The 25,728-nt window shown below is 39.5% G+C and overlaps 1 protein-coding gene across 4 annotated transcripts in view; it reads left to right on the top strand.

The window, feature by feature from the left end:
- MELK (maternal embryonic leucine zipper kinase) overlaps window positions 1–25,728 on the top strand; it is a 96,566-nt gene that overhangs the window by 54,781 nt on the left and 16,057 nt on the right. The window contains exons 11-17 of one of the 4 annotated variants that reach the window (XM_036261334.1): window positions 2,198–2,329; window positions 5,997–6,119; window positions 10,549–10,780; window positions 15,139–15,235; window positions 16,673–16,841; window positions 20,075–20,178; window positions 22,317–22,407. In XM_036261334.1, the coding sequence (XP_036117227.1) occupies window positions 2,198–2,329; window positions 5,997–6,119; window positions 10,549–10,780; window positions 15,139–15,235; window positions 16,673–16,841; window positions 20,075–20,178; window positions 22,317–22,407 (948 nt within the window). Of the gene's footprint in view, window positions 1–2,197; window positions 2,330–5,996; window positions 6,120–10,548; window positions 10,781–13,975; window positions 14,053–15,138; window positions 15,236–16,672; window positions 16,842–20,074; window positions 20,179–22,316; window positions 22,823–25,728 lie in introns of those variants that run through there. The other 3 variants (XM_036261333.1, XM_036261335.1, XR_004959502.1) reach the window with 3 other exon arrangements.

Genomic DNA, 25,728 nt, shown 5'->3' with positions numbered 1-25,728 from the left:
AGCCCCAGACTATACATAGAGCCTTTAATTAGCCGTGTTATAATTCTTCACTTTTAAATAGAGACAGACAGCCAAAGATCACCAGATATTTGAGGAAAGTCTCTAACAGGAAAGCCAGAGGTCAAAACAAATGGCGTGGGGTTAGCGGGGAGAAGGAAGAAAAACTAAAGATACTTAGGAAAAAACATAACAGGAAGTGTGAAAAAATGGCTAGAAATAATAACTAATATTCTCAGAGGTAAGAGAAGCTATTTCTTTCTTAAAATAGGAATAAGATGACTAAAAAGGAATACTTCAAGAAATAGCTCTTGAAAATTTAATATATGACCACAGAAATGAAAAGCTCAGTAGAAATGTTTGAAAATGAGTTAATGTTAAATCTTTTGAAATAGAATCTAGAGACAGAGATGCACAAATAGAAGAGAAGGGGTAAGAAAAGTCCTACATACAAATAATATAAGTTGCAGGAAGATAAAGCAGAAGAAAGAGGGGAAGAAACCGTTGAAGAAATATTCCAGAACGGAGTTTCTAAGAACAAAGGGGCTTAACCAGGACTTAGCAAAACAATGAAAATAGATCCACAAAAGGGCCTGCTGCAGTGAAATTTCATAAAACTGGGGAGAAGGAGATTCAAAATGTTTCAGGGACAGAAAACAAAAAAGATCATACACCAAGTCTTGGGAATCAGAAAGACTTTAGATTTTTCCATAGCTGTACTAGAAGTGAGAAGACCATGGAACTATGCTTTCAAAACTGAAAATTATTATCAACCTAGAATTTTATACTCAGCCAAACTAGAATCAAGTGTGTGAATAGAATGCAGTCACTTATCAGACATTCAAGTTCTCAAAAAATGTATGTTCCATTCATCCACCCTCAGGAAGTTACTGGAGGATGTGTTCCACCAGACCAAGAAACAGGAATACTTAGGCCCTGGCTAGGGTGACTCGGTTGGAGCATTGTCCTGTACACCAGAATGTGATGGGTTCGATTCCCTGTCAGGGCACATATCCAGGTTGTGGGTTCACTCCCTGGTTGGGGTGCATGTGGAAGGCAACCGATCTATATTTCTGTCTCATATCAGTGTTTCTCTTGATCTCTCTCTCCCTTCCTTCCTTCCTTTTCCCCTCCCCCTGTCCTTTTCTCTCTCTAAGGTCAATTTAAAAAAAAGAAAGAGGAATACTTAGGATATAGGGAATTGGGGATACATTGTAGGATAGAGGCAAATGGAATCCCAAGACTAACAGTTGTATTGCAGGCTGTGAAAGAAGCCAGTCCAGAGTGGACCATGGAATGGAGACATCAGGAAGAATGTCTCCAAAAGGGAGAGAGAGAAGGAGACAGATTAGTTGATATGTGTGAGCATGTTGAGAGGAGGTGAAGAGTGTCAGAGAATGTGGAGTTGAATTGGTAAGATGAATAACTGCCTTTAAAAGATTTAACTTCAGGAAAAACCAAGTTATAAAAGAAGAAAATGCAAGGATAGCACCATGTGTGGTTTAGCTGCAGGGCTGATACTCACCCATTGAGGCCAGATTGGTTGTTAAGATACTAACATTTATATACTGATTGGTAAAAAAACTACTACCCAGAGTGCCCTTCCTGTTGCCCTGTTACCTCCCTTAGGTCCTAGGCACCTCCCTCTAGTCCCATCTAAAACCCATCATTAAAAGAAGAATAAGCATGACAGGGGTCCCTAGGACCCTACTCACTTCTTGGCCTCTGTTCTGATTCACTGGTATACTAATTAAATATTTGAAAATTACCTTTACTTAGTTGTGAATACTGTGCATTTATATAATATAAGTATTGATTTACTAAAGGTATGATAAAATTATAACAGGAGGATGCAGGAGGAGATGTGTGGGGAAGGAAGGAAGGAAGGAATTGCAGTGGAGCTAAATTCTACACAGTAGGAAATCTATAGATACTATCTGAAGCTGAAGAAAAATATTAAGGCTGTATAAACAATCAATTTAGAAACAAAAAATAGCTAAAAGTGTTTAAAAGTGCTTCTTTGTGGGGAGTAGAAATGGGGGTGTGGTGTCAGGGAATGCTGTTTTTCATTATATGCCTTGTAAAAAGCTAAAAGAAATTTAAATTCTGAATGTCTATTCCATCAGGGAAAAATTTAATTTGAAATAAAACATTATTTCAAAAAACTTATTCTTAACAACTTGATTTTCTTTTCCTCCAGTGGCAATATGATGATCTCACAGCTACCTATCTTCTGCTTCTAGCCAAGAAGGCTCGGGGAAAACCAGTTCGTTTAAGGCTTCCTTCTTTTTCCTGGGGACAAGCCAGTGGTACCCCAATCACAAATGTCAAGGTAAATGTTAGAACCTTTTATGTGAACACCTGCTGCTCTTGCCATGTGCCGTCCCTGTTCACGAGTGGATACACCACTTTGCTAGTGTCAAAGGGTCAGAGGCAAGACATTTTATGATTTAACTATTTTTGATGTGAAAAATGGGAAATTCTGAATTTGAATTCTGTCAAATTTTGAATGTTAACATGGTGTTTTAAAAAAAATCCTCCCTTGCCCTGGCCAGTTTGGCTCAGAGGTTAGAGCATTGGCCTGCGGACCAGAGAGTCCCAAATTCGGTTTCCGCTAAGGGCACATACCTTGGTTGCAGTTCGTCCCCAGCCCCGGTTGGGGTCTTGTGGGTGGCAACCATTCAATGTGTCTCTCTCTCTTCCTTCCTCTCGCCCTCCTGCTCTGTCTGAAGATAAATGCAACAATGTCCTCAGGTGAGGATTTAAAAAAAAAAAAATTCCCCCTCCCAATATATTTTACAAAAGTAATTCCTGATTGTTGTAGAAAAATTTTAAGCGACAGATAAATTAAAGAAAAATAGCTTGCCTATAAGTATAAGCCCACTACCTATAGATAATATAGTTTATATTTTATTGTGTTCTTAGGGTCTATATTTAGTATGTTTATTTATATAATTTATGTACATGTAAGTGCTTTTAAAAAACACAGTATTACTGAATTGTAGATAATTTTTAAAATTGTTGGGAGTAAGACCTATGAATATAGGACATATACTTTATAGGACATGAAATATTTAATGACTTTTGATACTCATTTATATTAAGGGTTTAGGTTTTTGTTTGTTGAGCAGTAGCAGTAGCTTATGCCACTCAAATTCTTCATATGAGTTAGTTGTGACCACATTTTTTTTCTATTTTGTTGTCTTTGTCTCCTCCTTTGTCACGAACATTTAGAATGGCAGAGAAGCTTTGTATATCCGGAAGCACCATGCCATTCCTAAGTGCTCACATTAGACTCTGTTTTCTGTGTGATTCTTTGTATCTCCCATGGCTTAAAATTCTGCCTTCCAAATACTCTGCCTGGTTTTCAACCTTTTTCATCTCATGGCACACAGAAACTAATTACTAAAATTCTGTGGCACACTAAAAATACGTTTTTTTGCTGACCTGACAAAAGACTAGGCATAGTTTTGATTCATTCATACCAGATGGCTATTGTCGTGTTGGCTGTTGTCATTTTTTAAATTTTTATTTGACAGTCTAAGGGAAAAGAGGTCAGTACCTCTGACTAAATAGTCAGGTATTGCATGTTTTAAAAATTCTTGTGGCACACCAGTTGAAAGTCACTGTAGTAGATGATTAGGGCCAGATAAGGAGCTGGAGGTGTGCTCCAGGGGCTTTAGAGGATGGGTATGCTCGCCATGGGTGATCCTAACTGGACCCACAGTCAAGTTTACAAAAATGGAAAAGATCACAGTATTAAGGGCAAGATGAATGTAAATAGCAAAAGCCCAGGCACATGGATGTGCTTGATATATTCTGTTGACAGTGACTAGACCTGTTGAGCAAAATGAAGAGTTCAAGTAGGGGGAAAGTGAGAGAGTAAGGGATCTAGAAGCACGTGAGCTGGGAGGGTAGGTGAGAGATTATAGAGAACCTTGAATTCCCGTGTCAGAGGGGTTAGACTTGACTCTCTGGGTAATGGGAACCAAGGATTTTTTTTTTTTTTTTTATCCTCACCTGAGGATATTTTTCCATTTTTTGTTCGGATAGAGTGGGAGAGAGAGAGAGAGAGAGAAACATCGACCTGGAAGGGACACATTGAGTGGCTGCCACCCACAACCAACTAGGGCCGGGGACAAACTGCAACCGAGGTACATGCCCTTAGCGGGAACCAAACCCAGGTCTCTCTGGACCGCAGGCTGATGCTCTAACCACTGAGCAAAAACGGCCAGGGCGGAACCATGGATTTTTGAGCAAGACATGTCATGTCACTGATATGACTAATTTTAACCAGTTCATCTAACGGTACGTATTTAGAATTGTTCATTCAGATATGTGTGTGCTGTTACTCTCTACTGTAATACCCATGACAACCATCATTTACACAACACTACTTTTCCCCATTGAGCCTAGACTTAGCTTTAGTTTTTTGTTTTTTTTTTAATCCTCACCCGAGGACATTTTCCCACTTTTTTGTTCAGGTAGAGTGGGAGGGAGAGAGAGGAACAGAGAGAGAGAGAGAAACATCGATGTGAAAGGAACACATCGAGTGGCTGCCACCCGCACGACTGACCAGGGCAGGGGATAAACTGCAACTGAGGTACGCGCCCTTAGCGGGAACCGAACCCGGGTCTCTCAGGACCGCAAGTCAACGGTCTAACCGCTGAGCCAAACCGGCCAGGGCTAGTATTTTTTTTATTAATTTTTTTTCTTTATTGTTTTTTTAGAGAGAGAGGAAGGGAAAGGGAGATAGAAAGCTCCATGAGAGAGAACATCGATTGACTGCCTTTTGCATGTCCCCCCACTGGGGATCGGGCCCTTAACCTGGACATGTGCCCTGACCGGAAATTGAACCAGTGACCTCTTGGTGCATGGGTCGACACTCAGCCACTGAGCCACACGGGCTGGGCTACTTTAGTATTTTTCTCAGCCTAGTTACTCCATGCAGCTAGTCTAGTTGATGGTAATTGGCAATCCTGGAGAACTCTCATTACTAATTGAGAGGGTGGAAAGATTGGTGGCGGAGACCATATTGTCTGTTCGAATAGTTCAGGTCTGAGAAGATTTGTTATTGAATTAGAACAGTGGCTGTGGGACTGGAAAGGAAAGGACGAGGTGTAAGAAATTCAAGTAAAATTGCCTGGCCAGGTTAACTAGATGCTGAGGGAAAGGGAAGGAGGGAGAAATAATAACCCCAATTACACTCCATTGTCTTAGAATTTGGGGAGTATTTGGTATAACCTTAGTTTATAGAGAGGAAGAATGAAGGAAAACAAATGTCTCTGGGGGTATTAGTAACACAGGACCTCTCCCTGGCCTGTTTGGCTCAGTGGTTAGAGTGTCAGTCTGTGATCCAGAGAGACCGGGGTTCGGTTCCCACGAAGGGCGCGTACCTCGGTTGCAGTTTGTCCCCGGCCCTAGTTGGTCGTGTGGGTGGCAGCCACTCGATGTGTCTTTTACACATCGATGTTTCTCTCTCTTTCTTTCTCTCTCTCACTCCCACTCTACTGTATCTGAACAAAAAATGGAAAAATGTCCTCGGGTGAGGATTTAAAAAACAACAACAAAACACACAGGACCTCAAATATCCTGTCCCCGGGGCATCTTTCATAAGGCTCATTTATTTCTGGTATAAATTGTTAACTACTGTGTATGTTCTTAAAACTGAGAAACCTGCATTTCAGAGTTGTTTCCCTTCCATCTCTACTTTGTCAGAGCTTTTTGTTTGTAGATTTGCAAAGGAGTTATTTGTCTGGCATTGGTGATTATCTGATAAAGACAAGCTCTGAACAAAGAATATTCCAAGATGTTGTTTGAGAGTCAGATTCTCCCATTTAATAACCTGAATTAAAATTTTTTGACTTCCTGTTTTCTGTACTGAATGATAAGCTTCTTCAGTATACTCTCTCACTCTCATTTGTTTCTACTTCCAGGGCCTTGCCCTGTGCTGGGAATTATTTTAAAAATTGAATCATGATGTTTATATTTTTGAATAGTCAAAGAACCTGAGTCTAGAAGATATGACCACAAGTGATGAAAATTATGTGGCTGGATTAATAGACTCTGAATGGTATGAAGACAGTTCATCAACAGGTGTGGCTACTCCCCAAACACCACAGGTTGGTTACTTTTATTACTATTTAAGGCAGAATATATTGTCTCAATTATAAAAAACATCTAGGCTCAAACATGCAATCTAGTGTGTGATTGCAAACTTAATAGATTCCTAAACCATTGAAAACATTGAGAGCCCTGGCTGGGTAGCTCAGTTGGTTACAGTGTTGTCCCGATACACCAAGGTTGCAGGTTCAATCCTGGTCAGGGCACATACGAGAATCAACCAATGAATGCATAAATAAATTTCTCTCCCACTCCCCCTCTCAAATCAGTAAAAAGAAAGAAAGAAAGAAAACATTAATAAAAGATTGTTGGAATATGAATGAAAGGGATGCCAATTATTTCCAAGTTGAAGAAAGCCAAGATTACATTTTGGAACACTTTACTACTTCTCTACCCCCCCCCCCCCCCCCTCTCAGGTATAATTTACGTAATTAAATAGTTATACTATATGCCCTGGCCGGTTTGGCTTAGCGGTTAGAGCGTCAGCCTGAGGACCAATGAGTCGGATTCGATTTTGGTCAAGGGCACGTACCTCGGTTGTGGTTTGTCCCCGGCCCTGGTCGGGTCGTGCAGGAGGCAAACAGTAGATGTGGCTCTATCAAGTCGGTGTTTCTCTCTGTGTCTCTCTCTCTCTCCCTCTCTATCTGATGATAAATAGAAAAGTATCCTCGGGTAAGGAATAAAAAAAAATAGTTATGCTATATTAGCATACAATTCTGTATTTTGACAAATGCATACATTCTTGTAACCACCGCCAAAATCAAGAACAGTTCTGTTGCCCCCCAAATTCCCTTATGCCCCTTTGTAGTCAACTCCCTCTCCCCGCCACTCAGAGCAGCAACTGATCTGTTTTCCTCTCCTTTCGAAAGTCTTTCGATTCTACTTGGAGTTTGTTGAGCTTCTTGGATGTGCAGTTCTATCTTCCTCCTGTCTCTGAGGGGGCCACACTGTCTCCTTCAGCAGTGAAACAGCAGCGGGTGTGCATGTCTGTGCTCAGGGGAGCTCACCAGAGACGTGGGTGCTGGTTACTCAGGCACTCTTTGCCTGTGTGATCAGTCACAGTCCTAGGAATTCTAGCCTTCCAGAAGGAAAGCAGGTATGCAGCTTACATAACACTTTTTGTATAGTCTAGACACTCTGGTACAGAAGGGTTCAGTGCCCCAACCATACAAACAGACTTAGTGTCGGGAACTTTTTAAAAGCTGAGTTTTGAAACTCCAGCCAGAACTTGCTATGTTAATTTTTGTATACAGCAAGTGTTACATATATACAGGAGTTGTACAGGGTATATATACACTTAGAAGTGGAGTGAGTACCTTCAGCCTTACCAGATAACGCCAGTTCCCCCCGTACCCCAGTGTGGTTATATTATTACACTTCAGCCACTGGTACAAGAGTATTCCCATTGCTCCACATATTTATCAGTTCTTGATATTTTTAGCTATTTAACCTTTTCTAATCTGGGAGTGTAAAGTGATATCTCACTATGGTTTTAATTTGTACTTTTCTGATTACTTAGGCATCTTTTCATATATTAATTGGCCAATGAAATGGTTTTTCACATTTTGCCTATTTTTTCTGTTGGGTTGTTTTTTTTCTTGTATCAAAGTTCTTAATTTAATCTTAATTCTCATTCTTTGTTGATTATGTGTTACAGATATATTGTCTGAGTTTGTCTCTTGTCCTTTTACTTTGATGAAAGATGTCGTTAATTTTAATGAGTTTGAAGTTGTCAGTTAATTCCTTTAGGGTTTATAACTTTGCATTTTTTGCTTCTAAAAGTTTTAACCTTTTCTTTTCACATTTAAGTCTTCAATTATCTGGTATTCTCCTGTATGGTATGAGGTAAGGAATCAATTTGTCCCTTGTATGATCAGTTGTACCAGCACCATTCAAAGTCCACTCTTTTCCCTCCAATCTACAAAGGTATTTCTATGATATATTAAGTTGTCATATGAGTGTGTCTGTTTCTGCTCTATATTTTATTTTATTGGTTTATTTGCACCAATACCTCACATCTTAATTACTTTAATTTTATAATTGTTCTTCTAGCTGGTTGATCATTTCCTCTTATTCTTCCTTAGGCCAGTTTCCTCTTATTCTTGCCTCTTTGCATTCCAATATACATTTTAGAATCAACTTGACAAATTTCACATACTCGCTCCAAAATTGAAATTACATTGAATTTAAGATTCAAATTGGGAAAAATTGCAATCTAGACCCTTAAATCCCCTATCCATGAACAATGAACACAGTACACCTCTCCATTGATTAGGTTTTAGTTAATTGCTTTTAATAAAGTTTTCTGAATTTCTCCAAAAATGTCTTACATATATTTTATTAGGTTTATTTCTAGGTACTTTTATATTTTATTACTATTGGAAATGGTAGGTTTTAAAAAATCACATTTTTCTAACTCTCTGGTACTGATGTGTAGATATGAAGTTGATTTTTGTGCATTGATCTTATTCAACAACTTTCCTAAACTCTTTCTAATTCTTATAATTTGTCTGTATATTCTTTTTTTTTTTTTTTTAACCCTCACCCAACTATATGTTTTTATTGCCTTGAGAGAGATAGGAAGGGGAAGAGAGAGAGAGAGGGGGCAGGCAGACATCCATGGGAAAGAAACATCAGTAGTTGCTTCCCATATGTGCCCCAACTGGGGATCAAATCTGCAGCCTTGGGTATGTGCCTTGACTGGGGATCAAACCCACAACCTTTTGGTGTATGGGACAGTGCTCCAACCTACTGAGCCACCCGGCCAGAGATGTCTGTATATTCTTTTGACTGCTCTACATAGAGAATTATATCATCTATGGATGAGTTTTGTTTTTTTTCCCAATTCTTACGCATTTAACACCTTTTTCTTTTATTACATTTAGTAGTCCTAGCAGGATAGCAGACATTCTGTATTCTTCCCAATTATATAACAAAGGCTCTGTGGTAATACTTTGAGGCTTAGACTAAGGGTTGAAAGTTTGAGTTGTGTTGGATCAAAGCTTTTCTTTTAAATATGAATTGTGTTTGCTTTTACCATGCTCCTGGAACACAACCAATTAGGACTACTTTATTTATTTATTTATTTATTTATTTATTTATTTATTTATTTATGTTGATTCTTTAGAGAGAGGAAGGGATAGAGACATCCATGTGAGAAACATCAATCGGCTGCCTCCTGCACGCCCCCTTCTGGTGATCGAGACCAAAACCTTGGGCATGTGCCCTGTCCAGGAATCAAACCTGGATCTCTCAGTCTATGGGGTGATGCTCAATCCGTTGAGCCACAATGGCCAGGCAGGGCCACTTTAAATTAAATTCAAGGCTTTCAGTTTTGGTGATCATGCATATAGTATGAATTTGGGCCCCCAGCCTATGTGAAGACTGTCCTGTGGTTACTTAGAAATTATTAAAGGAGACATTTTTTTCCTCCTCCAAAGCTAAGGCCAAGATAAATACATTTTCTTGCCAACTCCTTTGCAGGGCATATTTATATGTGATTTACTTTTTAAATTGAGTTATAGACTCTCCTGATTTTTCATGGGAGCTTTGGATCTAACTTACCGCCTTGCATAGGTCTAAGGCTTCCATGGTGTTAAAACCTGTGCCAAAGGGTATCCAAGATAGTAGGTAGATGCTTGTAGGGCATTGGGCAGTCTCATCCTTGGTTGTATTTCTGGATTCAAGCTCCTCTTTTTAGTTTGACCTCTGAGGACTTTCCTTACTATTTTGCAAGTTCAACCATAAATTCAAAAGGATTAAAAAATATTTTCTATCCAACATTTCTGTTATAGTATTTTAACATGATTTTTCTGCACTAATTGTCAACTAAACTTATTTTTGGTACACATTAAGAGACAAACCATGGCCCTGGCCTGTTTGCTCAGTGGTTAGAGCATCGGCCCGTGGACCAATGACTCACAGGTTCAGTTTCGGTCAAGGGCATACCTTGGTTGCAGTTTCTCCCCGGCCCTGGTTGGGGTCACGCAGGAGGCAACCCGTCAATGTGTCCCTCTCATGTCGATGTTTCTCTCTTTCTCCCTTTCTCTCCCTCTCTCTCCCTTCCTCTCACTCTATCTGAAGATAAATAGAAAAATATCCTCGGATTTAAAAAAGAGAGAGAGACAAACCATGGCAATCTAGGTATAGGAAGCAATTTTTAGGGATTTATTTGTGGCCATTCTCAATATTGCCTAGGACCTGGGTATGTTTGAATAAAAACTTGGCCTGAAGCATGTTAAAAATTACTTGTCAATAAAACAGACTAAAGTGATCTACATGTACTAAAGATAATGGAATATACATTTTCAAATTTCTTGGTATTGCCAATAATATTCTTTTGATAGTATTTTATTTTAGTAAAAATGGTACAAGGTAATCTGCAAATGATTAAAGCATGTTGTAAAGAAATTGACTTTCTTTTTCCAGTTTGCCAAGCATTGGACAGAATCAAATGGTTTGGAATCTAAATCATTAACTCCAGCTTTGTGCAAAGCATCTGCCAATAAATTAAAGAACAAAGAGAATATATATACTCCTAAGTCTGCTGTAAAGAATGAAGAGTGCTTTGTACTTCCAGAGCCAAAGACTCCAGTTAATAAGAACCAGCATAAAAGAGAAATACTCACTACACCAAATCATTACACTACACCCTCAAAAGGTATTTGCTTGAAGCACCTTCAAAGTCCATTCTTCTAACCATGCTAAATAAATGTATATATAGCAGGTCAGAAAGGACTAGCATTGGTCTCAGGAATTTCTAGGAGAAGCCAGCCTGCTTTTTTATTATATGTTATTTGTATTAGCTGAAATGAAAGCATATTAGTCAACTTCTGATTTTCCTCAAATGATAAGTTTTTCTCTTTTTTATTTATATAAAGTTGAGTCATAGCATCATAGAATATCAAAGCAGAAAGGCAAGATAGAGCTCATTTAATTCACCTGCCTTTTTTACAGCTGAGGAACCTGAGGTCCAAATGAGTGAAGGATTTGCCCAGGTCATCCAGAGTTAGATTTTGCTTGCCTCTTTGCTCCCACTTTTAATGACTAAACCGAAGTCTCTGCTGAATCCTTCTTACTCATCTGGATCTCCAGTTCCGGTATCTGATCCTGTTCAGCCTTGAACTACCTCCCACACTCCAGTAGGCAGTATATAGCTGTGATGCCCTTCCAGATATCTGTGTCCACATATCAAAACTCTCATTTCCCTGGTTTTCTCTCTTCGGCTTAATCATCACCAATTATTGAAAGTTTCCTTTGTGACACCTCAGTGTTTTTATTGCTGGCCTCATCTAAACATATTCTATTTTGTCAGGGTGCCTCTTAAAATGGTATCGAAAATTGAACCTGGTCTTCTGGAACTGGGTCTCACCAGGGTAAGATAGTAAGTGCCATGAGAGCAGAGACGCTTCTGTCTTTATTGCAGCATGGCATAGTATATAGGAAGGGCTCTGTTTGTTGTCTGATACATAGTAGGTGCCCAATGCCTGGTTTATAATGGGGGTCATATCTGTTGAATGAAGGTGTGAATAAATTAAAGCCTGAAGGGATTTTATTTACTATGATCTAGCCTACGTCACTTTTAATTTTTATTAAAAATTTTTTTTTTTCATTGATTTTTTTTTTTTTTTTTTAGAGAGAGAGGGAGGGAGAGAGAGAGAGATACAGACATCGATGTGAGAGAGAAACATTGATCAGCTACCTCCTGCACTCCCCCTACAGAGGATCAAGTCCACAACCCAGACATGTGCCATGACCGGGAATCGAACTGGGGCCTCTCAGCCTATGGGATGACACTCAGTCCACTGAGCCACACTGTCCAGGCTAGTCAATGCCACTTTTTAAAATGACACCTAAGCCCTGGCCGGTTTGGTTCAGCGGTTAGAGCGTCGGCCTGCGGTCCTGAGAGACCCGGGTTCGGTTCCCGCAAAGGGCGCGTACCTCGGTTGCAGTTTGTCCCCGGCCCTGGTTGGTTGTGCGGGTGGCAGCCACTCGATGTGTTCCTTTCACATCGATGTTTCTCTCTCTCTCTCTCTGTTCCTCTCTCTCCCTCCCACTCTACCTGAACAAAAAATGGAAAAATGTCCTCGGGTGAGGATAAAAAAATAAAATAAATAAATAAATAAATAAATAAATAAATAAATAAATAAAATGACACCTAAATTGTTTTTTTTTTTTTAAATCCTCACCCAGGGACATTTTTCCATTTTTTGTTCAGCTAGAGTGGGAGGAAGGGAGGGAGAGGAAGAGAGAGAGAGAGAGAGAAACATCTACGTGAAAGGGACACATCGAGTGGCTGCCACCCACATGACCCAACCAGGGCTGGGGACAAACTGCAACCGAGATCCGTGCCCTTAGCAGGAACCAAACCCGGGTCTCTCTGGACCGCAGGCCGACGCTGTAACCGCTGAGCCAAACTGGCCAGGGCGACACCTAAATTTTACTAGCTTTTTCCCAGCGATTGTGACCTAGTCTTGTTGTGTTAAGATCCTGATGAACCCAAACTCTGAAACATTGGCAAATGTTTCTAAACCACAACTGCTGCTAAACCACGTCCTGTCATTGTGCTTCCAGTTTGCTAATGGGGCCGGTAGCCAGTTCCAGAGGTCTACTTCTTACATGTGAAGATATGAAAAACTTTGTTTGAATATTTACTGAAGTGCTATTAATCACATTCTCTAGTTCATCAACTCAAACAGCACTTTTCCTCAAATTTTGAAGCTAGTTTGGTGTGATGATGATGATGATGAGTGTGTGACTGCCTTGGTTGTTATGGGGTTTCATTGAGATAACATTTTCACATAGTAGGACCTCAGTAGTATTTGTAATTGCATCTCTTCTGTTTATTTCTCTTACTAGAGGTACATACAGCATGCTTTGTGAGTGGCATTGGGCAGGGAGATCAGATGGACCTTCAGCTCATTCAGGGCTTTAATTTTTTTTTTCTTTATTGATTTTTAGAAAGAGAAGAAGGGAGAGGGAGAGAGAGATAGAAATATTGATAAGAGAGAACATCGATTGGCCCCCTCCTGCATGCCCCCCCCCACTGGGGATTTGGCCCACAACCTGGGCATGTGCCCTGACCGGGAATCGAACTGGCGACCACTGGTGCATGGGTTGACGCCGGCTGGGCGTCATTCATAGCTTTTTAAAAAGGAGCCTTTGATGCTTATAGTCCTTTCTATTACTGATATTTTCTGCTTTTTATTTTTTATTTTTATTTTTTTATTTTTTATCCTCACCCAAGGACATTATTATTTTTTTTTCCATTTTTTGTTCATATAGAGGGGAGCGGGGGAGAGAAACATCAATGTGAAAGGGACACATCGAGTGGCTGCCACCCACACGACCCAACCAGGGCCGGGGATAAACTGCAACCAAGGAACATGCCCTTAGCGGGAGCCGAACCCGGGTCTCTCTGGACCACAGGCTGATGCTCTAACCGCTGAGCCAAACTGGCCAGGGCATTTTCTGCTTTTTATATGTTTCTGAAGGTTTTAAAGTATGAATAGTTGAGAATTTATAATCTTAAAAATGTCATCAGTTTACATGACTTGTCCCATGAGAAAGATTATGTTGGTCAAAAACTGTTATTGGCTGTTTTTCTCTAAACATAAGAGCTGCCTATGGGAGTGTCTGAAGCCCCGACTGATAGCTTCCATTAGTGCTTTGCATTTTACTTTTGCTCTGAGTCATTTTTGACATAAACATTAATTTCATTTCTCTGAATCCTGTATAATCCAGTCAGTGACAACTTGTTGAAGGATAGCTATGTATGGTAGTATATACTTGCGATGTACAAAGATGAAAACTGTTTTCGTAGATGTTGATGGATCTTATTTTATTGTTCTTGTAGGACCAGTGAGAAGAGTGCTGAATAGCCATAAGCAAAACAAAACCTCTTATCTCTTTAAGAACTCGACATTGTATAAAGTGAATATTATTATCTATAAAGGGTTATCACTGGTAACCAGATTTGTTAATGCAAATTTGTCACAAACTATCTGGGATGCAAATACCCCACTAGAAGAAAACACAAATTTCTGGAATAGGGAATATAAAAATAACCAAAACTCACTGCTCTTTAATAACTTTTGTCATGCTTTCACAGGGGACTGTTCTCTTTGCCTAACACAGTCATTTTCAACTGGTGTGCTGCAAGAATTTTGAAAACATGCAATACCTGACTATTCAGTCAGGGGCACTGACATCTTTTCCCTTAGACTGTCAAATTAAAAAAATGGCAGCAGCCAACACAACAGTAGCCATCCGGTGTGAGTGCCCTGTCTTGAGCCATGAATATGTAGATCATATAATAGAATTGCATCTTATTGGTCACATCACATAATAAGGTTGCATCAGATTGGTTAATTCTTGGTATCAGAAACTTACATACAAGTATAGGAACATGATTTTTTAAAAAGTCACTTTAGAGCAGAAAGGGTAGGTAATTACTATTATTGTTATTTTTTTAAATCATTCAAAATTATACCTATTTTTTTGTCATATAGGCAAAAAGTATATTTTTTGTTATGTCAGAGAATTTTAGTAGTTCATGTGTGCCATGAGAGGAAAAAGGCTGAAAATCGCTGGCCTAACGAAGTGAATTGAGCTGTGAATTGAATTAACACCTCTCAGTACTATATCAATTAAAGGCATACATTGGGTCCTTGTATAACTACAGATTGTCTTTCATTTATTTCATTAGAAAAGGAGAATCATTAATCACAAAATCTGTATTTATGTGATCTATTTAGATCTGTCATGATATTTATAAATCATAAGCATGGTCTTAATTTTGGATTGAAGAAAAAAGAGCCACACATGCAAAGCAAAATGATATTGTTTTATAAATCACATGGAAACATTTATTTAAAGAATTATAATCTTAGCATCACTGGCGAAGTGATTACAATATTTCTGAGTCAGTGAATGGGGTGATGTATGCATTATTGATAGAAAGTTTGAAACTACAGTATGTCAACTACATATGGTTTGTGTTTGTTGTTTTTCTAATAGTTAGAAACCAGTGCCTAAAGGAAACCCCAATTAAAATGTCAGTAAATTCACCAGGAACAGAGAAGTTAATGACAGGTGTCATTAGCCCTGAGAGGCGGTAAGTGTTTTGTTTTTTAGACTCCTTGATGTTTAGTATGTGTAACCAGATTTCCTGTTTTCATATATGATAAATCTGATTAAGGCAAACCATCATGAAATTCTATCAGACTGCAGGGACATCTGTATGAGGATGGTCTTTGGCCATTACTGGAGCTGTCCCCCTGCCTTCCTCGTGGGGTAGAATTGTGAAACTCATCAGTGGGAGGACTGGCACCTTAACCTAAAGTACAGCAGGCTGGGAAGGCAGCAGCCTTGGCCCCAGCCACGTGGTTTTTTCTCTGAGGCTCATCTGTGTCTATACTTTGGCCAGTAGAGCATAGACATCCAGTAACAGATAGCAGTTGCTCAAAATAGTAAGGATACTAGAGGTGTTTCACAGAAAACCCATTCTTATATGAATGATTCTGCAGCATAAGTGACCTTTCATTGTCTCTTAGAGTTATTTTTTTAAACGGGATCCATTTTGAGGATAATTGAGAGAATTAGAATGTGAACTAGATATTAGATGATATTATGACATTATTAATAATTTTCTTGATGTAATGGTATTGTAGTGATGTAGGAAATTTTTTTAAATGTGTTTTTATTGATATTTTTGGAGAGAGAGAGAGAGAAATATCGATGTGAGAGAGAAACATCCATCTGCTGCCTCCTGCACACCCCCTACTGGGGATTGAGCCTGCAACCTGGGCATGTGCCCTGGCTGGGAATTTAACTGGGTATCCATGGGACAACACTCAGTCCACTGAGCCACACTGGCCAGACGGAAAGTGTCCTTATTTATTGGCAATGTTTGCCGAAGGTTTCAAAGTGAAGTATCATATCTTCAGATGGCTCAGCAAAGTTATACATCTATTTAATGTATTTATTATCTATCTATATGCATAGAGAAAGCAAATGTGGCAAACATTTATTCATTATACTATTTGTTCACCTTTTCTGTATATTTGACATTTTATTTTATTTATTTTTTTATCCTCACCCGAGGATATTTTTACATTTTTCTTCAGACAGAGTGGGAGGGAGAGAGAGAGGGAGAAACATCAATGTGAGAGAGACTCATCGAGTGGTTGCCACCCAAGCAATCCCAACCGGGGCCGGGGGGCGAACCGCAACCGAGGTACCTGCCCTTGGCTGGAATCGAACCCGGGACTCTTTGGTCCGCGGGCTAACGCTCTAACTGCTGAGCCAAACCGTCCAGGGCTGCATATTTGCCATTTTTTTTAAAAGGTAGGGGAAAAATAGTTTTGCCAGGTGGTGTTTGGCTGGGGGAACAGTGGGGACTGCATTCTAATGGGAGATGACTTTTGTGCTCCCTGAGGCTGGCCCTGGGACCCCCGAATGAGGCACACCTAGCAAATGGTACGAGAGCGTAGCCTGTGAGGGCCCCAGGGGCAGGAGGCCTAGCCCTACTCATGGGGTGTTTTTTTTTAAGGTGTCGCTCAGTGGAACTGGATCTCAACCAAGCACATGTAGAGGATACTCCAAAAAGAAAAGGAACCAAAGTGTTTGGCAGCCTTGAAAGGGGGTTGGATAAGGTTATCACTGTGCTTACCAGGAGCAAGAGGAAGGGCTGTGCCAGAGATGGGCCCAGAAGGCTCAAGGTAAGTGGACTAAGTCTTTCATGTGACTGCTAACTGGACTACTTTTTCTTTTTAAAGAAAAGTACTGAATGAATGGATTAGTTTTTTTTTTTTTTAGTTAGATAATATTTTGAGCACCTACAATATGTGTGTTACTATGCATTGGGCTTTGAGAATGAAGAGATAAATTAAATACGGCCACCCCTTCAAGGAGCAAATAACTGTAATTCACATATTCAAGTTTGGGTAGAGGGATTATTTACGGAGGCAACATAGAGGTGTGGAAGCATGGGGCATATGTGAGGAACTGCCTTAAGGATGCGTTAAGGATGGGGGCTTGAGCTCAGTTGTCATATCTCTGGCACGCAGAAGAGTCCCTGACGTCTGGATACCCTTGTAGGCCCTCACAGAATATTTGAGTGCACAGGAAGGAAGTTCATTTGAACTTTGAGTATGGTGTGTGTGAAGAAAGTAGTGAGCAGCAGGCTGGGAGGGTAGGCTGGCTAAGAGATTTGGACCTCATTTGAGGGCCTTATTATGCTTTAAAAGGTTGAATGTGTCAGTGGTGTGGACACTGTATTTGGTTGAAAAGGAAAAGAAAAAGAAGTTATTAGTAGGTATTCACTGTTTCTTACTCTCTTGGATTCTTTCTGAACTTTCATTCAAACATCCAGTGAATGCTATTTTTGTTTGGGGAGGCAAGTGACAGGTAAGGGATGCACAGACACAGCCCATGTCCTTGAGGAACTCGAAGGGTAGCCGTGGAAACAGGCAGAGATGTCGTTGCTCTGACACAACTCTGCTGTAATGAAAACATGCTCAGGGAGGGTGGGCCCACAGAAGGGAGGAGAAGGTAGTGGTGTTCCCTGTGGTTTGGGGACTGGGTCTGCATTTAGTTTTTGCACTGAGAGTCTCACGTCAAGCAAATCTGGGTAGGTTTGGGGGAAGGAAAATGCTGAGCTGTTGGTAGAAGGGTGCTTCGGGGAGAATGTTCTGAGGTCCCATATATGTACTGTTTTAAAGTGGAAGAATAGAGGACTTGTCCATTAGTACTTGTTGCCTTACATATGGCTGTTTATTAGTCGTATTTTATCCTATTATTCTGAGATTTCTCTGGTTGGAGAGTGTTGTAAAGTATTCCAAACCCTGACATGGGGATTCAGAAAACCATAGCGCCATTTCCCTAAAACACATTAAATAAAGAAAATTAAGGAAACTGACCAATTAGATATATGTTATGAGAAGCTAAGCAGTTATCAAATACTAATGGATAAAGTAGGATTAATTATTATATGGAAGGAACCACTTAAATTGTGATTTGAAAGTGTTCGGTTTATTATTACCTTGACAAAGCCAGTTTAGTTTGGTGGATTGAGACCCAGGAGGCAGAGGGTCCCATTATAGCTGTGCCACTTGTTCCTTTTATAACTTAGAGCTGGGGTTCCCAAACTCCAGTTGTGTAGTACCCACCTTTATATCAGTATCTCAGCACATCATCTGCTCTGTTATTTATCTGGTATTTTTTTTATATTGACTCTTTTCTTTAAAAAAAGATTTATAGTCTGGCCAGTGTGGCTCAGTGGATTGAACATCATCCCATGGACTGAGAGGTCCCTGTTCAGTTCCCGGTCAGGGCACATACCTGGGTTGTGGGCTCGACCCCCCAGTGGGGGGCGTGCAGCAGGCAGCTGATCGATGTGTCTCTCTCACACTGATGTTTCTATCTCTCTCTCCCTCCCTCTCTTCCTAAAGTATCAATTTAAAAAATATATAAAAAATAAAATAAAATAAAAAATGATTTATAGTCCTGGCAGGTTTGGTTCAGTGGTTACAGTGCCAGCCCACAAACCAGAGTCGTGGGTTCAATTCCGGTCAAGGGCACGTACCTCAGTTGCGGTTTCGTCCCTGGTTCTGGTTGAGGTCTTGCAGGAGGCAACCAATCAATGTGTCTTTCTCACGTCGATATTTCTCTTTCTCCCTCTCCCCACGCCTTTCCCGCTTCCCTCCCTCCTACTCTATCTGAAGATAAATGGAAAAATATCCTTGGGTGAGATTTAAAAAAAAAAGAAAAGATTTATAGCCCTGGCCTGTGTGGCTCAGTTGGTGGGGTGTTGTCCTGTACACTGAAAGGTCACTGGTTCGATTCCTGGTTGTGGGCCTAATCCCCAGTGGGGGGCATGCAGGAGGCATTGATGTTCTCTCTCATTGATGTTTCTGTCTCTGAAATCAGTAACAAAAAATAAGAAAATAAGATAAAATAAAAGGAAACTATATTTATCAGTTTTTGCTAATTATATTTTTCTAAATCAAATTGGAAAACATACACAAATATTAAAATAAAAATATTTCTCTGTGTATCACCCAGAGCTAATGTTGTGTCTTCAGTGATAGTTTATGCTACATTTTGGGAAACCCCACCTGAAGAAATGTGTATTCTTCTTTGGGCCACAGGTTCTTAATTTGACAAGTAAGGTAGTTGGGTCTTTTCCAAGTTCAGCATTTTGTTATTTATAAAAACTCAAATCTAAAAGACATAGAAAGTGTGATTTTATTTGAGTGAAGGTACTACTAAGAATGTAGGGATTTCTGTTTCCAGGACCTATTAAAACAGTGCCTGGCACATAGTAAGCCTTCGGTAAATGGTTGTTGGATGAATGGATGGATGACTTGGTTCCAATTAGGAATGAATTATCTGAGAACTATGCTCTCAGTGAATGAGAAAAAAAATAACTTGACATTAGTTTTTAAAAAGGAATACTTGTTGTATTCTCACATTCTCATACAAAGCTGTCATAGAATTAGCTCCTGGGATTCTGTTTTTAAAGTAATCCAGAGAGAGTTAAGGACACATACCCAACCATGTACAAATGAACATTTCCAGGGATTTGTTTCATCTTCCCGCAGTTTATGTCTCAGGACTGTCGTGTCTCTGTTGCCCATAGAATGGAAGGGACAGGTGAAGTTCTAACAGATAGACATTGTTTAATATTTGTTTCTTAGAAAAAGTTGGTAGGAGAGGAAGATGAAAATGTTAAAAGGATGATATGGACAGAGTTACTAATAAACATGATTTCTCCAGGTTTTCCCAGTGTCATCTTAGTCCAGTTTACCAGGAGTGGGTTGTAAATTGTTTCATGAAATATTTTCATTTGAAATGGTACTATTTTGAGGAGTTTTGTGTCTCTAAATCAGGTAGGATGGTCTTTGTGTTGATGTAAAGATCTACTTCTCACCCCTTCTTTTTCTTTTTTAAGCCTCACTATAATGTGACTACAACCAGATTAGTGAATCCAGATCAACTCTTGAATGAAATAATGTCTGTTCTCCCAAAGAAGCACGTTGACTTCGTACGAAAGGGGTAAGAAGCACACTGACAGGCTGTTGGGTGTATTTATTACTTGTTATCTTTTGAGCTTTGAGAAAACACAGGCTATTCTTTTCTCCCCTTAAAAAAATTTCTCCCACCTTGTTCCAAAAAGCGTTTGTGGTAGTGTCATTGTTCATAATTTATTCTCTTTTGTTTCACATGAGCTATAGCCACTTTTTAAGTGCCCACACTGCCACCACTTTGAAAGCTAGACTTCTCAAAATAGGAAGATCTGTACTTCTTCCAGCTTTCTTTTACAAACTTTTTTTTTTTAATGTTCTACTTTACAATAATATAAATTGTAACCTAAATTTATGAGGCACTTTAAACCAAGGTTTATAGAGACTCCATTCTCTTTGTGACCTGCAACCTTACAGGTTTGGGATTTCGGTACTTAGGAAGTCGTTCCACCTCAGCCGAGGGCACTGCCGAGGGCCCTGCCGGCAGAGCCTCCTGGTAGGGCCCGTGGTCCGCGCAGCATGACCTCTTCTGGTCACCTACGGTGTTCGTATTTCCAAGCCTTTCCACTCGGTTAGGTCTCTTTACAATTGTATTATTAATGTAGCTAAGAAGAGTCACTAATGTTTAACAAAAGCATATAAATAGAATAGTCCTTCTAGAGTTAAGATTTTAAGAAACAATCTTTTACAAAAGTGATTTTACTTTTCACTCTCTGTCTGCGTTGATGAACATTCCTTACATGAACTTTGGCTTTTCTCCCCTACATGTCATTAGAACACGTCTGACTCACGCCGACCTAGTCTTCACGCTTGGGGCTTAGCCATGGTTTCGGAGCCTCTAGCCAAATTCGTATCTGAAAACCTGCAGTTATCTTTCCTTCATCATCGGGTGTCTATTAGATCACTAACTGGCTGTTTACCAATAATTTGTTCTTCGAACTTCCTGATCAAACATATGGTCTTTGCCTTGATCCTCTTCTTTTTACCTTCTTTGTTTTCCAGTGGTACTATATATTATTATCTATCTAATTTTCATAGATATTGCCAATCTCAGCTGCAGTCCCTATTTTTTTCCAGTCAGGAAAAATTACTTTTTCTCTTTCATATGACTAAATCGCTCTGGCTTCGTCTTCCGATCAGGGACCATAACTGCAGGTGCCCCGTTAGGCATTTCTGATATTGGCTGCTTGTTCTTGAGAGAAAGCCTCAAAACCACAACAAAGTTAGTAGGAAAAATAATGATATTCTGTGGGACCTCCTAATACATAACAGATACAAGTAATAAACCTATCCACACTTTTGCGAAACAGCGCCTAAGCATGTGCCCCTAAGTGTTTGGGGAACTGAAATTTAAAATTAATCCTATTGGATATTGTTTGTGTTTATTGAAGATCTAAGATAAATAAAATTATATATGATATAAACTAATGAAAAACTGATTTACATGAATTGAATTTATGCAGCTTTTCAGGAACATACCTGTTTCTTAAGATGTGTTTAAAGCTTTATTTAGTCTGGATCTTTTCATTCTCAGTAGTTAACATGGCAGTTCTGATTATATACTGAATGTTTCAACCATGGAGATGTACTGTCTCCTTGGGCTTTCTTTTATAACTCTGCCACAAAGTGTTGGCAACGATCATAACTTCTTATTACTATTGGAGAAACCTCAAAAACATGTGTCCCTCTGACAGGTTGGTGGCTTCAGCCTCATATGAAAGACAGAAGCTTCCGATGAGGTGCATGCAAAAAAATTCTTAATCTTCCCTGAGCTTCCCTTGGTTGTGAACATTGTGGAACTGGCCTAATGTTCACGGATTACAGTGTTGAAAGAGTTACATAAACGGATACCAGGAGATTTCTTGAGCATGAATGGCATGTCTAGCTATGAAAGAAGGGCTTTTCTTTGGAGCAAGGGAGAATTCTGGTAAAGCCTTTTTATCTTTATTCTTTTTTAAGATCCCAGTTCAGCTTCTGGGAAAACACTAGTCATACTGCATCACAAACGCATAGCTAGGTCATTTGGAAACTGTAAGCAGTAATATATTGCTTAATAGGAAATAATGGTGCATTTTCTCCACCAGCCTCCAAGAGGCTTAGAAATCTCTTGTATTATACAGAATATTCATGGTTCTCCTACTAACTGGCTTCTTATCTTGTTTTCCACAGCTATACACTGAAGTGTCAAACACAGTCAGATTTTGGCAAAGTGACAATGCAGTTTGAACTAGAAGTATGCCAGCTTCAAAAACCCGATGTGGTGGGTATCAGGAGGCAGCGGCTTAAGGGTGATGCCTGGGTTTACAAGAGATTAGTGGAAGACATCCTGTCTAGCTGCAAGGTGTAATTGATGGATTCCGTGCTTCTGGATGAGTATGGGGGTGATGCAGAGACTGGTGTGATGGGTTTGATTTTCAAAGTCCTTCAGACTGGTTTCTAAAGAGCCATCTTAAAGACCAATACATTTTTGTTTATAAACAAAAGATATTATTTGGTGGATGAATCTAAGGTCAGCCCATCTGTCATGATCTGTTCTGTCTTTTTTAATCATATGGTGTTGTATATTAATAACTGTTGACTTTCCTAGATTCACTTCCATATGTGAATGTAAGCCCTTAACTATGTCTCCTTTTAGTGTATAATTTCTTTCCGAAATAAAACCAATTGTGACTATAGCAGGCTTCTCCTCTTCTTTGTATTTGATTTTGATTCAAATAAAACCTCAAATGGCTTTCTGACTATTAAGTAGAAACTATTTGGAGTATGTTTTATCTGTTATCAAATATGCCTTGGGCAGAAAAACAGATAAGAATTCATTTGCATAATTTTTTCCTGTCTCTGATTTAAGTAGGATTTATTGAGATCGTTAACTAAGTCACAGCTGTGGTTACCAGAGTTAAACAACACATTTAATATGTTGAATAAAAGAGTATTGACTTCAGTAAGTGTGTTCGGTCAACAATGATAAGTATCTGAACTAGGAACCTCCATGAAATGTTACTTTATGGTAATTTTTCTTAAGTCTCAGTGTTGGCCTCAAATTTGTATATTTATTTCATTTTATTGGTCTCTAAAGGCCAGCACTCAAGTTATATTTGTATGGATTTTACCAATTAAACTAGTTGGAGAAAAAATAGCACTGTTTCTAGTCAGTAGTCAGGGAGTTTTGTCATTCATTTGTTCAATAAACATTTACTGAGTGCTTGCAGGCCTTAGGTCCTGGGGCGGAAGACGATACTGTGTAGTGAACGGGAGTTCAGAGTGTGTCAGCAGGGCAGACGCACACCCCGGTGTCTGTTTACAGCACAGAGGACACAACCAACTTTGCCTGGTGGAGAAAGGGATGATTTCTTGGAGGAAACAGTATTTGGTCTAAAGGATATATGAGTTCAAGAGGAAGGGAAGGGGGAGACATTCTCGACAGCAAGAAGAGTACGAGCGAAGGCATGCATGATGTGGTTCGGGTAGAGGCAGCAGGTGTACAGGGGGGCGTAGCAGGAGGAAAGGATGGGAAGTTTACCTGGAAATAAGTGATCAAGAACTTGAGTGTTCCGTGGGACTGTTGGCAAAGGAGAGCTGTCAAGTGTTTTTAATTTTTTTATAACAATTTTATTGAAATATAATTCACATAACATAAAATTCACCCCTTTAAGTATACAGTTCCGTGGTTCTTAGTGTATTCACAATTGTGCGACCATCACCACAATCTAATTTTAGAACAGTTTCACCACTTTGAAGAAAAACCCTGCACCCATTAGTGGTCACTCCCGATTCCCCACCTTACAGCCCAAGGCAACAATGTACTTTCCATCTCTGTGGATTTGACTGTCCTGGGCATTTCAGATAAATGGAATCATACACTATATGGCCTTTTGGGTCTGGCTTCTTTCATTTAGCATAATGTTTTCAAGATTCATTATGTTGTAGCATGTATCAGCCCTTCATTTTATAGCTGAAAAATATTCCATTATATGGATATATTATACTTTATCCATTTATCAGTTGATCATTTGGGTTGTTTCTACTCTTGTCTATTAAGAATAATGCTGCTTTGAACATTTGTTTATATGTTTTCATGTGGATCTCTGTTCTCAGTTCTTTTGTGTATATACCTAGGAGTGGAATTGCTAATTCATTTTAACTTTTTTTAATTCTCACTCAGGGATATGCTTAGAGAGAGAGAAACATCGATGTGAGAGAAACATCGGTTGGTTGCCTTATGACCGGGAATTCAACCTGCAACCTTTTGATGTACAGGACAACACTCCAACCAACTGAACCACCCTGTGAACGCTCATATAACATAATCTTTTGATAAACTGCTAAACTCCTTATCATTTTATGATACTGCCAGCAATGAGGGTTCTTTCTAATTTTTCCACATTCTTAACATTTATTATTATCTCTCTTTTTTAATTTAACCATCCTAGTGGGTGTGAAGTGGTATCATTGTGATTTTGATTTGCTTTTCCCTAAAGACTAATGATGTTGAACATTTTGTTATGTGCTTATTGGCCATATATAATCTTTTTTTTTTTTTTTTTTTTGGAGAAATATCTATTCAGATCCTTTGTCCCTTTTCAATTGGGTTGTTTGTCTTTTTATTATTGAGTTGTAAGAATTCTATAGTTCTAGATACAAGTTTCTTATCAAATACATGATTTGCAGATACTTCATTCTGTGGGTTGTCTTTTTATTTTTTTGATGGTGTCTTTTGAAGAACGAAAGTTTTCTCAAGTCCAATTTATTTTTATAGCACATAAGAGAAGAATCACTCTTCTATCCCTGTGGCGAATGGCATGGTCTGGAACAGTGATTCTCCAAGACTTTTGAGCATGAACCACAGTGAGGAGTTGAACCATTAGAACTTAAGCTAACAATAAAGAGCTTTCAGAAAAACTTCAAGCTACCTGACAAGAGGAAGGTCACTTAGAAATATAGGGGTTTTCTTGTCACTGCAGGTGTTCAGATGTGTTGGACAACCATTCATGGGATAGGTCATAGAGGGAATTTAAGTATCGACTGAACCAATAGTCCTAGAGCTCCTGTCTAGCTCAATATTTGTGGTCCAATAACAATGTGGACAATAATGAATCAGTTGGATGAATATTGGGAGTAGAGTGACCCCAGAAGATTTGGCAGCATTTTAGGTAATTTTGAAGTTGGGAATGATAGGATGGTGAATGAGTTACAGGACCAATAGAAGATTGTGTTTGTTGGCTGTGATAGAAATAAAGTAATGATCGTAGTAGCTGTCAGGTATTCAGCACCCACTGTGTGCCAGACACTATACTGGATGATTTATATCAGGGGTCAGCAAAGTGGCCTGTGGGCCAGCCTGTAGCCTTTCTGGTGACGTTTTTTTGTTTTGTTTTGTTTTTAATTCTCACCCGAGGACATTTTTTCATTTTTTGTTCAGGTAGAGTGGGAGGGAGAGAGAGGAACAGAGAGAGAGAGAGAGAAACATCGACATGAAAGGGACACATTGAGTGGTTGCCACCCTCACGACCAACCAGGGCCGGGGACAAACTGCAACCGAGGTACACGCCCTTAGCGGGAACCGAACCCAGGTCTCTCTGGA

This window comes from Molossus molossus, unplaced genomic scaffold (assembly GCF_014108415.1).
Source record: "Molossus molossus isolate mMolMol1 unplaced genomic scaffold, mMolMol1.p scaffold_m16_p_14, whole genome shotgun sequence".
NCBI lineage: Eukaryota > Metazoa > Chordata > Mammalia > Chiroptera > Molossidae > Molossus > Molossus molossus.
The sequence above is the reverse complement of the archived record's forward strand: the minus strand, read 5'-3'. Positions and strand labels throughout refer to the sequence as shown.